We start from the raw sequence: 15,790 nt of genomic DNA, 5'->3' as shown, positions 1-15,790 counted from the left end.
CTGGATATGTGCCACTGTTTATTGTGCGAAATCATCCAACCTCCCACAGTGGCCAAAGTAGCTATCACTTTAAAATGAAGTCGATGAATGTTGATGTTTACACACATTCCCATGCCTTTGCTGGGATGATGCAGTATGACGACGCGTTGCACACCACTGCCAGCTTTTAGAATTTAAAAGCACGGATTCCATTGGTCATTAGTTTGCCCTCTCCAGGATCACGCATTCTTCCTTGTAAAGTGTAATAACGTTGCCTCTATTTTTAAAAGGGCCCTGCAGAACCAAGTGTGGAATGCATCCAGTTTTATCTCCAAAATGCCATTCTCAACAAAATGTTTTTTGAATGCAACTTGTATGAATCGAGTTATTGACAATGAAGTTTTTAGAAATGCTCAATAAGTGTTGAGGGGCCCTTTAAAATTCCACTTCATTGGTATCTTAATAAATTGCACAGTGTGCTGCAAAGTTTCAGAGACATTGTAAAATGATAAAAGCTTGAAAAGGTATCGAATATGTAGAGGGTGAGACTCAGTATAGACAGCAATGTGTGCTATATATTTTTGAATTTTTTTTTACACTTTCCAAAGACAACCGTGAAGGCATGGAGGTAGGATTCTGGGATTTAAGCCGACGTATCAATTTGGAAATGGGTGCTAGTTAGTATTTATGCGACTACTGGCAGGCCTGACTGCACAGATTGAAATGCTGGTATTGAATGTAGTGGCCATGGGTACATTTTCCTCAGTAATTGTTGAGTGCATCCCATGGGTGCTTCTCTGTTTAACAGCTATAATTTTTGTGAATAGCCAGATCATTTTTTTAATGCAGTTATTTGAGTGCAGGGAAGTACTCTTGGATATATATGTTGATCCTAATTTTTTTCTGAAAACGTCTATTCATTCTGTAGCTTGTCCCATGATACTTTGATGCAAATGGCCTGATGCTCTGCTATAGATAGCATGGTCGATTTGCGACGAGTTTTTCGTCAAAGAGAACATCAAAATCTTCAGTTGTATCCCGCCTAATACATCTGGATTCTGCGAGAGTTTTAAACCCTGTAGCTTTCAATTTGATGCTTGCATGAGCACTTGGCAAATATACACTGAATTCCTTTGTTAGTCACTTACAGTGGGTCATGAACACTCCTGACATCCGCAGCTACAAGCAATTCTGACAGCCTTTTAGAGATGGTATAGTGCATTCTGAACAGTATTTCTCAAATACTTGTTTAGCCATAAGGCATTGCTTGGTCAATAGTTTCTTGAAGTGCTATTTTCAAAGTTGACTACTGATGGATAGCAAAAAAAACAGAAGTAACTTAAGTATGAGTAAAATTGCAAAAATCTTTGCTGCTTAGCCTGAACATATAATTTATGCATCCAAGTGTACTTTATTTAATAGTTGAAATGCCCAGATACAGACAATTCATGTACTTCTCTTTACAGGACCTGTGACCTGCATCCATGTGTCCGACGATGGAAGCCTTATTGCAACAGGTGGAAGTGATGGAAAAGTGGTGGTATGGCAGTCTGGAGAACCCTGATGGCTATAACTGCAGATACTGCTGTCCTTATGTTTTTGATGCAAAGAACAGCCTCTACAGCACTACGACTGTGTGCCATGTGTATTTTTTCTGGCAATTAAGGCACACAGGAAAGTTTGTATCTACTATTTCTTGCTGTACAGTATTTGACATTTTGAGAATATATATACACTTTTTTTTTACCAGTGTTGCCTGTTGCCCATGCAGAATATATTTTTACAAATTTTGTTCTTCATTGAAATACTAAACATAATAAACAACACTCAATCTTCACAAAATCGTAAGTTTATCATACAGCATCACGCATGCGTCAATCTATTAGTCTTGTGATAAAAGTGCAATCAAGCGCTTTCTGACATGTCTTAAGCCACAAGTTTCGCAATCAAGCACATCTTTACGTCGACGGTCTTGAGCCATGAAGTCAACTGCCTCCTTGCTGATCCATCAGGAAATTCTTGATCTGGTGAAGGAGTTCACGCTTGATGATGTCTGGCACAGTAGCTGCAACACAAGATTTCATATTGTCTAAAAATCTTGACAATGTCAATCGTGCTTTTCAGGTAGGTGTCAAAAAGGCTGTTTGCAAATACTTGCAAACAGCCTTTTGCATCCCAAAGCTGTGCTGGCAAGAACAGTCACAGCAGAGCGCTTTAGTTGTGATGAGGAAGGGCAAAATTCATGGGCACAAAAGCAACACGAGTTGTTTTAATAACCATTCATATGCCAATTCTGTCTGTTATAAACTTAAAAAGAAAAAGATACAGCTAAAAATTTACGTGTCTTATAGCGAGTTTAGTCGTCCGAAAATGTGGGTTCCACACCTTAACTTGCAAAAACACCCACACGCCTATGTAGGATCAAAGTCTTCTCTAGCACACTTTGCAAGTAATAATTGTACGCAACAAGTCTTGAAGGACATTAGTAATTCTGATGGATTACCTTGACATGCACGATTGAGCACCATAAAGGAGATAAAAGCAAGGCCTTAATTATCAAGAATAACAGGAATAGAGGGGCTCAATCGTTTGCTTAATTTAGAACCACAGACAATGAAGCCATAGGGGAAATTAACTGTTCTTTTTCATTGAAATGCACAAATTAAAGTGAATAAAAAGACAAGTCGTCACAAGTGGGAGCCGAACCCACATCTGTGATGCGAAGTTTAAAATCAAATTCTGGTGTTTTACGTGCCAAAACCACAATATGATTACGAGGCACGTCATAAACGGGGTTTTCAGATTAATCTTACCACCTTTTTTAACGTGCACTGAAGTACAGAAGTGTTTCTGCATTCCACCCCCCCATCGAAATTCGGCTACCATTGCCGGGATCGAATCCTTATCTTAAGCTGAGCAGTGGGACGCCATAATAGCCGCTGGGCTATCACGGTGGGTGTGATGCTAAGCTATGTGGCAGGTGTCCTCCCATACGCTTTCTTTGGTACTTGTGTGTGTGTGTACTATATCTAGCCAGGGCAATATTAGTGGTCATTTCTCCTCCAACATTGCCCAGTACTACTGGCAAAAATACTGGCAATCAAGGACGACATGGCAAGAGAACTTTCTTGCTCGTGACTCTTATGCATTTCAGTAATGCACTGTCCACACTAAAGATTAGTAAAACAAGAGTTGGCACTGGAGAAGTAGACTAAAGAAGGTCTCAATTGGTTCATTATTGGAACATGAAAGAAAATGGCACAATTAATGATGAAATCAAGATGGGACAAACACTGACAGTTACCACTGGAAGAAAATGTCTTACAATGAATCCAATGCCGCAACCTGCTCTAGTTCTGCTTTAAAAATAATTATTAACTAAGAAATGTTACTCGATTCCAACTATTTGACACTCACCTCTTCCTCTAGGTGTGACTGCTGCAATAAGTTCATCGACAGATACGTTTTCTACGCCCTTTTCTCTGATGATTTCTGTAATGGAAGAATATCCATAAATAGTGTTTGCACAATGTCACTCCAAAATCACTGGTATGGACATACTGGCTTCAAAGTTGGCCAGCATCCTGTGTTATTAGTTTTAAATATATACTCAATGGATATTTACAATGCCCTAGGCAGATCTAGCCAGTTCTGCTTACAGCTGGGCAGACATAACCTGCATGGCTGATCACCAGTATCTTAATACTAAGTTGCAAGGCATTCCAGGTGACCTATTTTAAACGGAAACAGATGCGAGGATGCTTTCTTCACTATTTGTCCCTTCAGCATGACAGACACTACATGGTCAAGTAGCCATCACTATCAGTTTCACTAGCTAAACTGATTTTATAACTGGTTTTAATGTCCATGTTGCGATGCCAGTATTGCTTGCAAGGAAGCACCACTGGAGGCAAAAGCAATTAACATGATGTTAGAAAGGCTACCTGTTAGATTCTACCTGTTAGATTATTTGCGAAAAAAAAAAACATTCACCTTTCCAAAACTCGGGGTGCCCACATGATGCTTTCCACCTCACCTGGTATCTTTACGTCTAAGGTTCACTACCTGTGCATGCCTCTTACTGCATTGTCTTGCAAAGCTCATCTGTCAGTGTGAGACACACAGAACTGCATCCCTTTAGAGGTCATTGCAGTGAGCTGCTGTGTGTGCCCCGTTTCGGAGTCTGAGTGAGAAAATCCTGTCAACGGTTTTTTAAAATCGCACAAACTGCTCTAGCCTCCTGCAGTGCCCCGCTGCAATACCGCTATTCCAACATGGGCCCTAAAAAACCAATAATCGAAAAGCTACTTAATGCCTCAACATCTTCCTACAGTACACAATCCTCATACAAATAGATGAAGAAATGGCTTTTGTGTAAACTTTTTCGCTACTGAGCACACACTGCAAAAAATGACCCAAATGTATAGATTGTTTTTATTTGCTCAGACAGACATATACACAAAGAAAGAGCCAAAATACACTTCTGAAATCTTTTTTAGAAAAAAAAAAAGCTTTGAAAAAGGAAAAAATATATACTGAAAGTTTGCTTAAACCACGGAATAATAATAACTTTACTGCAAAGCTATAAATTCTAAGGTTAACTGAAAAGGTGGGTTTTGGGTCCTGTTCTTTTTTGTGCAATGAATGCCTACAACCCTTGTTCTTAAATGATGCGCGGCGCTTTTTAATGATCAAGAATTAACAAGCCATCACAGGGTGTCAAACTCTATGATGTAGCAGAAGACTGCTTCAAGTATTCAAAGGCAGAATCACAGTCCCATCTTTCACACTTATGGCTATGGCATTCTGTGGTGTACGAAAGGTCCACCTATTTGCTATTCTCGAGGAATGTAGTTACCAATCTAGCATGACTTAAGTCTTTTCCTTAAGTGTCCCTTTCATGACTTAGCCAATGTGCACAAAAAAAAAATGCTCTGTAGTTCTTCTCAAACACACACTTATAGCCTACAAAAGAGTCACTAACCTTTGCAGTATGCTTTCAACTGGTCCTTCCACCCGCATTCTATGAGCCTTGTCCTCAGCAACTCCTTTAACCTAGGAACAAAAACACAGGTGTACAAATGAAACCTCTCAAATGCAAGATTCCAAGAATGTTTTTGCATTATTTATCTATCTTACATCAATTAGTACTCATACAGACCAGCTAGGAAATTTACCAACAAAGGTCAGGACGCTGGCGTCCTTAGCAATATGACTGCGCCATTGTAGCTGTTGTCACCTGCTACACGTCTTTGTTTGGTGGTTTACTTTTAACTGATGCGGAATGCATAGCAGGTTAGCGTCAAACATTCTCACTTAAAAATACACGGATCTTTCATTATCTGCACACATAAGATTTTCGTGAAAAAGGAGAAATGGCAACAATGTTCAAGAGTATCACCTAACGCTCGAAAGGAACGCTTGGAGCCCACTTCTGGCAATATTTTCTAATATTCTTTATTAGCATCACATGTGGATGCAACACTCAAAAGTTTTTTGGTCATTGAGCAGTGCTCATCGAAACAGCCAGCAGCAGCACCAAGCAAAGAACAACACGATGTGCACAAGGCATGCTTTGCTCTCTGCCCTTTTCACTTTCCATTTCTCTGCAAAGAGCATGCTTCCACGCAGATGAACTTTTTTTGTTGTTGCCATGCAAGAGTGAAAGTGAAGGTCAGAGCGGTTCTCTCTCTCAACACCTTGTTAACAGACTACAGCCAATAATGAGAGTTGCCGCTATGTTTGAAGTTATGACTTTCAAGTGGCTCCAACCAAAAAATAGGTTCATTTTCCCGACGTTTCAGAACCAACTCGATTCCTTCTTCAGAGGGAGTGACAACGGAGATGTCGAGGCGCAACTCCGTCGTCACTCCCCCTGAAGAAGGAACAAAGTTGTTTCCGAAACGTCCAGAAAATAAACCTATTTTTTGGTTGGAGCCACTTGTAAGTTGTTGCAACTACACGTGTATCTTCGAAGTATGCGCACCTTTTATCGCCTCATCTGGCGATCTTTCAGAGTTCGGACTATCACTACTAACACGTGCTCTTTCCTATCTGCTTGCCACTCGGCTACTTATAAATACACTATACACCTTTGAATAAACGCTCATTTTGTTCTACTGACTACGCTGATGCTTCACTGGCCTGGCGTTACTACGAACACGCCATGGCTATGCTACAGTGGCGACGAGGATGAACATCGCCCATGCTGTGAAAGTCGACACTGATCTGGAACCCACGAGAACCGAGAAACCAAGGCCATCATGGCTCACCACCTTCCGGACTTTGAAGAAGGCAAAGATAAGTGGAAGCCGTACCTTATTAAAGTAGAAGCGTACTTCGAAGCGAATGCAATTGAAGACTCGACTAAGAAAAGAGCATTGCTGGTTGGCGCGTTTAATACGCATACGATCCAAGTGCTGGCAGGGAAGGTGACTCCGCGCAAGCCAAATGTTGATGTATGAAGAAGTCGTAGAAGTTTTGAGCGAGCACTACAGTCCCAAGAGACACGAAATCACCGAAAGCTACAAGTTCTTCAGTCGTTGTCAAGCTGAGGGCGAGCCGATTAATGAATTCCTGGTAGACATTCGCCGCATGGCTGACAATTGCAATTTTGGCAGTTCTTTGGATCGCATGCTACGAGATCGCATTGTGTGTGCTATACGGTCAGGTGCCCTGCAGAAGCAGCTACTGGCAAAGCGGGAATTAACCCTACAAGACGCTGAAGCGATGGCTCTTGCAGCTGAGGCTGCGGATAGTGATGTAAAGTGCACCACCGGCAACGAAACCCGTGTTAAAAGTACAGGCGTATCAGAAAGAAACTCTGCTGGATGAGAGGAGGGCTGACGCACGTCAAGAATGCACAAGGTGCGGCAGTACAAAACATAATGACGCATGTTGCCCCTGGTCTAACGCGCGCTGTTACCGCTGTGGACGACGTGGTCACCTTGCAAGGAAATGTCGAAGCCGCGGGGCTCGAGAACAAGGCGCGGCGAGGACGGCACAAACTAACACCCTCTTGGGGACGGAAGCCTCAGCAGAAGAACACGAAGCCGCCCACATTTGGACTTTGGTATCACAACTAAAAAGTTGTCTGGAACCGCCGATTCGCCGAACATTCACTTGGTGCGGTGTGCAGCTGAGCATGGAAGTCGATACCGGGTCGCCCGTTTGTGTCATTCCGCGTCAACTGTACGATACGCACCGCGACCAATGGCCGAAACTGAAACCGTCCGGTCTGAATTTATCCTGCTACACAGGACGCCTTCCAGTACTTGGGGAGCTTGCGCTCGAGGTTTGTCATAAAGGAGTGACAGTAGAGTGTTCGCTGACCGTGTTGGACTGTGCGGGACCAAGCCTCTGCGGTCGCGATTTAATCCAGCAGCTGAGCAGCGCAGGTGCTCCGGTGGTTCGTTTTGTAGAAGACTCGGGGTCAACAAAAGAACCAAGCGAATCCAGCGTGAACAGCATATTCAACGACTACCATGACGTGTTCTCCGAGGAACTGGGGCTAATCAAGGGTCCTCCAGCCAGCCTGCACATGAAGGAAGGCGCCGTACCCAAGTTCTGTAAGGCCAGACCCATTCCATACGCGCTACGCGAGCGAGTGTCACTTGAACTAGACCGTTTAGTTTCTCTGGGCGTGCTGTCGCCGGTGGCACACTCTGAATGGGCAACGCCCATAGTCGTAGTGCTTAAGAAAGACGGCGCAGTAAGAATATGCGGTGATTTCAAGGCCACAGTAAATCCAGCGTGTGCAACTGAGCAATACCCATTGCCAATTATTGAGGATATGTTTGCGCAACTACACGATGGGGACTATTTCAGCACTTTGGATTTACGGGATGCATACAATCAAGTGGCGCTAGACGATAACGCGAAGAAAGTTTGCGTCATTAATACGCCAAAAGGGCTATTTTGCTACAACAGACTTCCTTTCGGGATAGCTTCTGTGCCCGCGATATTTCAAAGAAAAATGGATGAGGTATTGGCTGGCCTTCCAGGAGCACAGGCTTATCTTGACGATGTGCTCATTTCCGAAAGAGCGAGTGACAACGGCGAAAGGCTGAAAAACGTCTTAGAGCGCTTCCGAGAGCGTGGTGTAAAGCTAAGGTTCGATAAGTGCAACTTCCGCAGCCCAGCAGCAACTTATCTAGGGCATCGCATCGATCGTGATGGGCTTCATCCGACAGAGAAAAACCTTGACGCTATCATGCAGGCACCGAGTCCCTGTAATGTCAGCGAGCTACGCTCGTTTTTGGGTATGATTACTTTTTACGCGAGGTTTCTGCCGAACATGTCAACCAACTTGGTCCATTGTATCAACTGCTTGAAAAGAATGCCCGTTGGCAATGGAAACAGCCTCAAGAGCTCGCGTTTGATCTTGCCAAGCAAAGCCTTAAAACAGCCAAGGTTCTCGTTCATTTCGACCCTTCGAAGGAACTTAAGCTTGAATGTGACGCGTCTCCGTACGGTGTGGGAGCTATCTTGTTTCACACGATCGGTAACGTCCACAGGCCCATCGGTTTCCGCTCGCGAACATTAACGCAGGCGGAGCGCAACTATTCACAGCTCGAGCGAGAGGCACTGGCACTGGTATTTGGCGTCACGAAATTCCGTGACTACCTTCTAGGTCGGGAATTTACCTTGGTGACTGACCACCAGCCGTTGCTGGGTCTGCTGAGATCAGACAAGCAGACGCCGACAATGGCCGCCGCACGGATACAACAATGGGCGCTCCACCTGGGGGCCTACCGATACCGGCTACAGTACGCACCAGGACGACAGATGCTAAACGCTGACGCCCTGAGCCGACTTCCGCAGCGATCTCCGGAATCTGACGACGACGGTGAGCCGCCCGAATATGTGCTGTCGCTAAACCAGCTGAACAATGGCGCCATAACAACGCATGAGCTGAAGGCATTAACGTCTTCTGACCCTGTCCTAGTCGAGGTCAAACGGTACATACTACATGGGTGGCCCAGAAACGCAAACGGAATGGCCGGGCGGTATTGCCGTTTTTTGACCGTAAGCTCGAACTATCCGTAGCACATGAACTGGTGTACTGGGGTAATAGGGTCATAATACCAACCAAAGCTAGAGAGCGAGTGCTGCATCTTCTACATGAGACCACCAGGGTTCACCGGCAATGAAATCTGTCGCGTGTTCCTTGTTCTGGTGGCCAGGCCTCGACAGAAATATTGAAGAGGTGTCTGCTCAGTGCCAGAACTGTGTGCAAAATCTGCCGATGCCAACCGCGGCGCCCGCCGTTAACTGGCCTGAAACAGGCGAAAGGTGGTCCCGTATTCACATTGACTACGCGGGTCCGATCTGCGGAAAAATGATACTCGTAGTAGTCGCACACACCAAATGGCTCGAAGCAATACCTTTGTCGCATGCTTCAACGCAGACTACCATTAACTGTCTACGTGGCATTTTCAGCAGGTTTGGAATACCACGCACGATCGTTTCCCAATGGGACCCAGTTTGCCAGTCAAGACTTCGCGTTGTTCTTGGCGAACAACAACATTGTCCACCTTCGATCTGCTCCATACCTCCTCAATCTAATGGTGCGGCGGAAAGGGCAGTGCGAACTATTAAAGATGGCCTTCGAAAAATGAGTAAAGGAAATCTGGAAGAGAACCTATTTACGGTTGCTCTTTAACTACCGGAGGACTCCGCGAAAATCGGGTAAATCCCAGCAGAGCTGCTTTGGGTTATCAAATACGCTCACGCTTAGACGCATGTTTTCCTCCAGCACTTCCAGGACGAAAAGAACCAAGATGACTGGCTGCCACTGCCTGGAAGCGATGTGTATGCCCGCAATTACGGTGCGGGGAGCAAGTGGACGCCCAGCCATGTGAAGGCGACATCTGGAGCGAGAATGGTGGCCGTGGAAACGTCGGACGGGGTCGTCCAGCGGCACGTAGACCAGGTCCGCCCGCGACACCAGGGGATAAACCGACAGTAACTACAACCACCACAATCGTAGTGAGCCAGACCAAGCAACACAACTACAGCATCCAGAAACGGTGAGCCCGGATGAAGGCATGACTGCTCGGAGCATCCCAAATGGCACCGGTTTCTCCAGATCTGGTGGCACCAGATATTCCAGTGGCCCCGTTGAATACCGGTGTCGCCCAACAAACTCTAAGACGCTCAACGAGAGAACGCAAGCCAGTGCAACGCTTCCATTTCTGAGGAGGAAGGAATGTTGCAACTACACGTGTATCTTCGAAGTGCGCGCACCTTTTATCGCCTCATCTGGCGATCTTTCAGAGTTCGGACTATCACTACTAACACGTGCTCTTTCCTATCTGCTTGCCACTCGGCTACTTATAAATACGCTATACACCTTTGAATAAACGCTCATTTTGTTCTACTGACTACGCTGATGCTTCACTAGCCTGGCGTTACTACGAACACGCCATGGCTATGCTACATAAGTAATACTAATTAACGCAACAGGACAGCAATTCTGTCAAAATGTTTAGCTTCAAGTTTGAATTAATTGAAGTGTTCAGAGCCCTTTAGGCAGTATGAAGAAATCGAATGATTAAACCACAGAACTCCCAGAGAAGTCCATGCCAAGGAAAGAATTTTGCTGTCGACAATGTGAACGATTGATCACACAAATGCAACGAAGCTACGTATGACACCAAGATGGGACAAACAAGGCGAGCAGTTTTTGCTTGTGAGCAGCTTTTGTTTGTGCTTTCTGGCTCATCTAACCAACGAAGACGTGCGAAATGACCCAGGAGTACGCCAAGCTCCTGTCGAATTGTGACAAAGAAATCATTCACGTCCGCGGTTACCGGCATCTTTATAAGTGCTTGTGAGTCGCATTCGGGTTTATTTGTTGTGGGGAATATGTGTACTGTTTTGACAGTGCATAAGTGTGCAACAGAACGTGTTTGGGGCTGTGCATGTTCTCAGTGCACTTTGGATATACATGGTGTCGTTGCTTTTTACATTTTGCATTTTCTCATCGTGAATACCGCATGCTCAGCACGCCAAGTGCGCTGAATTTTCTTGCTAGTTTTTCTGTATGACTTATGCAACGTTTTCATTGCTGTGTCTTGGGTAGTGTTCATTTATTGTTTGAATGCCTTGGTGTTCATTTGCATAGTGCTTATTGTCAAAGTACAAGCTCGACACCGGTTTCAATCACAAGATGTAGTTTTTATAAAAACAAGGTTGAATAAAATTGCTTTCACGATGCAGTGTCTGCGTGTGGTGCCATGCTATGCAAATGCTAATATACCAGTAATTTTAAGCAATTATGGTTTTGTGCAATCTGACACCACTGTGTCACATGCTACGCTCCATTGCTTCCAGCATGTCATTACCATTTTGTGCGACTGCCTACCGATGTTTTCAAAAAGTTCTTGGGACATGTGCTGGGCAGCTGTTAACAAAATGCCTGCATTATTGGTCATTGTTGAAATAAATGAAACATCTCTAAAAAGTCTGAAGTGCTACTCAACTAACATTTCAATGACGTGGGTGCATTGAGGATATTGCTTCTCCCTCTAGAACTGTGTTTTAAGAATAGCAGGTTTGAAATGGCTGCTGCTTTGTTCTGCAAGCTCTTCCAAGAGTATGAGGCACTTTCTCACGAATTGTGCACTTCATAGCTGCGCTGTGCAACGAGAATATAAATTTGAAACTCTTTTTCTCTCATGTATTCCCATGGGGCCGGGGAAAAGCCAGCAACCCCAATCGGCCATCACACGCTGTCTACTCAGCATTTGCAGTGGGTCTATACAAAAGATACGACGGTTAGTGCTCACAACCCCCCCCCCCCCCCGAAAAAAAAAAAATTTCACCTGACTGTGAAAACTGTGTTGCACACCACATGCACAAAATCTAGCAGACACTGTTTCAAAGACAAAAAGTAATGCACAATAAGCATTGTGGCTGCTAGGCTATACAGGGTGTCCCAGCTATCACGCAGCACGATTTAAAAAACAAGGAACGGCGATACGCGAAGCAAACCTAGTGCGTATTGTTTCCAGTACAGTGGAGTAGCCGCCAGTATTTTTTTCGTTACGTGATTAATTAACTAATTGTAACTAATTATCTAACTCGAGAAGTAGTGTCCTAATTGTCAAAGTGTCAATGAGAAAGTTGTAGAGCAACATGAAAAACTTTCATACAACAGCTTTCTGTTGCTCAATACGTGCTACATTTAAAGTGTTTTTACGAGCATGAAAGAAGCCCGCGAATACACGCAAAGTGCCTCGAGCGGCCAGTCGTGTGGCAATTCTGCGTGTATTCGTGGGCTTACTTCACACTCGTAAAAACACATTTATGTAGCACGTATTGAGCAACAGAAAGCTGTATCTGGAGTTTTTCATGTTGCTCTGCAACTTTCTCACTGACACTTTGATAATTAGGACCAGTACTTCTCGAGTTAGATAATTAAATCTCAGTAACGAAAAATTACTGGTGGCTACTCCACTGTACTGGAAACAATACGCACTAGGTTGGCTTCGCGTAACGCCATTCCTCTTTTTTAAATCGTGCTGCGTGATAGCTGGGACACCCTGTATAGTAAGCAGGATGTCAATTTGAATGCGGAAAAAAAATTGTAATTTACATTCGTGTTTTGCTGATGCCTCTGTTTATTTGCTGAATACATGAGAACCATAAATCAGTTTTTAATATAATTAGTGTGTGAATGTGAATGGGATACGAGACTTATACTGAAGTATGCATGCGCAGTATACTAACTCACTAATCACACTCAGATCTGATCAGTATGCTGGAATGTATTCACAGCTGCTGGATTTGCTCTGCGCGATTACTGATTACACACTGTTGCATTTTAAAGTACATTTAGGATGGCATTCCACTAGAAAAATTCGGACTTTGTATCATTACAAGGTTAAAAATGATGTAAACACACAGTGGGACCAAAGTAATCTGTAACAGGCTCTACTTTTAGAGGGAACACCGAAGGTGATTAAACTGTGCTTGCTGATGGAAGTAGTTTCAATGCATTTGCAGGCAGGCAGAATGCAACTAATCACACTGTTCCACTGCATAATCTAATGCTTCCAGACTTAGTCATAGGAATGCAGTAGCGTACCCAGGATCTCTGCCAGGGGGGGTTGACAGTTTGCCAATACCATCTAAATAGCACTAATTTCAATTTCCTCACGGGAAATTGACAAAAAAATGCGCTTTTTGTGAGTGTGCAGACGATTGCGCGTCTTATATCTTAGTTGCAGTACTCAAATGCGCAAGGAAAAAAGGGGTTAAACAAAAGAGGGGGTTAAGTCGACCTCAAGGGGGGGGTTACAACCCCCGAAACCCCCCCCCCCGTCGGTGCGTCACTGTAGGAATGCCAGATTACCCATGGGAAATCAATGTTGAAGATATGCTAAATGTTTTGCCGCTTCAGTGTTTAAGTTCCCAATGCTACAGTAACACGCATCAAATTACCTCACTCCATTACAGACTGCTAAAGTGGTCCAATGTTTCAAGAATGTTGAGTACTTTAAACACATGGTACACAACCACAAGGGGGTTTGGCCGCACACAATAAATTAAATATGGTCGCAAAGAAATAACAAAATTAAACAAAAAAATAACATATGAAGAGAGAAAAGACATTTATTAAATTTTTTAAATGTACATGTATTAAAACGCAACCTCAGTGATTTTTCCGGTGAGGTGCCTAGATTAGGTTGGTATGGAATTGCAAAAAATTACAAATATAATAATTAAAAGAACAAGCAAAAATAATGCTGCTGCACAGATGGCACTCTTGGCAAGCAAGCTGCAAGGAGCTTCAATAAATTTAGCAGTGCTGTTTGGTTCTGTGGCTGTGGCCAAGCTGAACCACAAATGATAATAAATTTAAAATGCGAACGAAAAGCGAGTTTGGGAAACTTTTTACAAGAGGTGAAGTGGTGGCATCACTTGGTGCGGATTTATTTTTTAAATTTTGCCACGAGTTCACACCTTTTTTGGAATACATGTGCATTTTATTAGCAATGATTACATTTAACTGTGGCACTGAAGCAGTAGAGAGGCTGTCAAGCAACACCTTGTTTTAGATAACAGCGACTTTTCCAGCAACAATGCTGCTGCCAATTTCATCTGCTTCAGGAAGTTGTCTAAATTATCTTGCTTGAAGCAAGTACCTTGTGGTGTCCTTTCATTATCAGAAAATTTTGAAGGGTATGCCCAGGACCGGTAAGTGAAAATCTGTTCAAATATTTTTGCAGTACTAAATATCCCTTTGCAAATATCCCTTAACTGTCAGGAATTGCCAGGATCCTCAGCATTACCACTGCAACTCTGCAGAACCTCAGCCACAGGCATTAAAATGTATACAGGATGGCCATGCTTATTTCTAACATAAGTACCTTCCTCATTATGTATGGCAATAAAACATACAATTTTTTGCTTCTTTCAGTGACACAGCAAAATATGCAGAGTTTAGCAAATATTTCTCAGCAATTTTCTTATTTTTCACTCACTACAAAATAATGAATACTGTTTCTCGGTGATATTTCCATAAGAAAGTTAATCTTTTTATTTCTGCAACAACCATTCACTAACATGTGATGGCCTTTTCACTTATAACAACAGTTTGTAGCAAAGCCTGTGAAGTGCCACAAAGAGGCACGCGTACTACGGTTAACACGACGTACTGTGGCGCAATGTAAAAACCAGAGAGGAAAAAAAAAAAAAGTACGAGACAGTGGCGTTCTTTGTCTTTTTTCCACGTGTTTAATACACTGCGCCACAGTACGTCAGATTAACTTAACTGTGCACCAACTCGCCCAATATAGTACTCTGCTAAAGCAACTAAATGGATGCGCTTAACGATGTGGGAACAAGCACTGCGCAAACATCAACGAGATAACCACGGTTAAGAAGCATGTGCCACAAAAACGTAGCAACAGGCACATTTACAAAGTGCAAAGAATGAAAGATTTTTGTCACCTGTTCGATGAAGAGATTAAAAAAAAAAAAAAACTTCAACTACCTTTTCGCAGATATATTAATGCAAAAAAAGCGCAGATACACTTTTTAAAGTATTCATCAGCGCATTACCACTGGCTAACCTATACCCAATGAAAAGACTGAATGTCCACTCTGCTAATGCAGAATTTGACAAGATTATGGATGCCATTGGGTTTTTATCAGTTTCAACCACTATGCTTCTGCCTGCTACAACCTTAACCGGCGGCGTCAACTTATAGGTTAGAAACACAGAAAACAACCCGTGTGTCAGTTTCTAGAAATGCAGCATTCGGGTAACACAGTTCTTTGGTAAATTACTTGCAACTTTATGTTAATATGGCCAACAGTAAAACACTAAGGAAGAAGATGAAAAAAAAAAAAGGGCGTCGAATGACAACTGAACACCGTGCGAATACCCAAAGAGATGTAGCGGGTAGACGCACACGCGTGCATGTCTGTTGCGAGCGTACGGCGCAGTAAAACTCACCGATCTCGTTCTCCGGTTTCTATGAGCCTTTGGTTTATGCTGGCTTTCATTGTTGCACTCTCTGTTGGCGGTCAATAGGCCTGAAACACAAAGATTGCCAATATGAAATGACGGTTATTCATCCACGCTCAACATGGAATCTTTTGTAGTCATTACGGACTGCTGTTCATCCGAGTACACAAAGTTACGTACTTACTCGCCCATAACCTTCCAGCAGGCAATGGATTCGACATACGTCGATGCTCGATTATTCTCGGGGAGATTTCTATGCCAAATATCGCTGCAGGAACCGGAATAAAATGTCCGCAATGCTCTGCGGTTCGTCAGATTACGAATTTCCCA

General features: G+C 43.5%; 2 protein-coding genes across 3 annotated transcripts in view; one reads left to right on the top strand and one right to left on the bottom strand.

Moving 5' to 3' along the window:
* The window catches only part of LOC119436086 (protein FAN), a 136,980-nt gene extending 135,257 nt beyond the window's left edge, over positions 1-1,723 (top strand). The window contains exon 32 of the mRNA XM_037702829.2: positions 1,446-1,723. Within this exon, the coding sequence (XP_037558757.1) occupies positions 1,446-1,543 (98 nt within the window). The 3' untranslated portion in view covers positions 1,544-1,723. The remainder of the gene's footprint in view (positions 1-1,445) is intronic.
* Positions 1,724-1,812: 89 nt separating this feature from the next.
* On the bottom strand, positions 1,813-15,785 carry LOC119436087 (transcription and mRNA export factor ENY2-like). Of its 2 annotated transcripts, none has more exons than XM_037702833.2 (5): positions 15,645-15,785; positions 15,449-15,528; positions 4,964-5,034; positions 3,397-3,471; positions 1,813-2,044 (listed from the first exon to the last, which is right to left on the bottom strand). In XM_037702833.2, the coding sequence occupies exons 2-5, from the start codon at positions 15,496-15,498 to the stop codon at positions 1,965-1,967; spliced, it is 276 nt and encodes a 91-aa protein (XP_037558761.1). In that variant the 5' UTR covers positions 15,499-15,528; positions 15,645-15,785; the 3' UTR covers positions 1,813-1,964. The 2 variants fall into 2 exon arrangements, with proteins under 2 accessions (XP_037558761.1, XP_037558760.1); XM_037702832.2 differs by having other exon boundaries at positions 15,641-15,768.
* Between the last annotated feature and the right edge of the window lie 5 nt (positions 15,786-15,790).

This window comes from Dermacentor silvarum, chromosome 1 (genome assembly GCF_013339745.2).
Source record: "Dermacentor silvarum isolate Dsil-2018 chromosome 1, BIME_Dsil_1.4, whole genome shotgun sequence".
Lineage (NCBI taxonomy): Eukaryota > Metazoa > Arthropoda > Arachnida > Ixodida > Ixodidae > Dermacentor > Dermacentor silvarum.
Note: the sequence above shows the minus strand (reverse complement) of the source record. Positions and strands in the feature narration are given on the sequence as shown.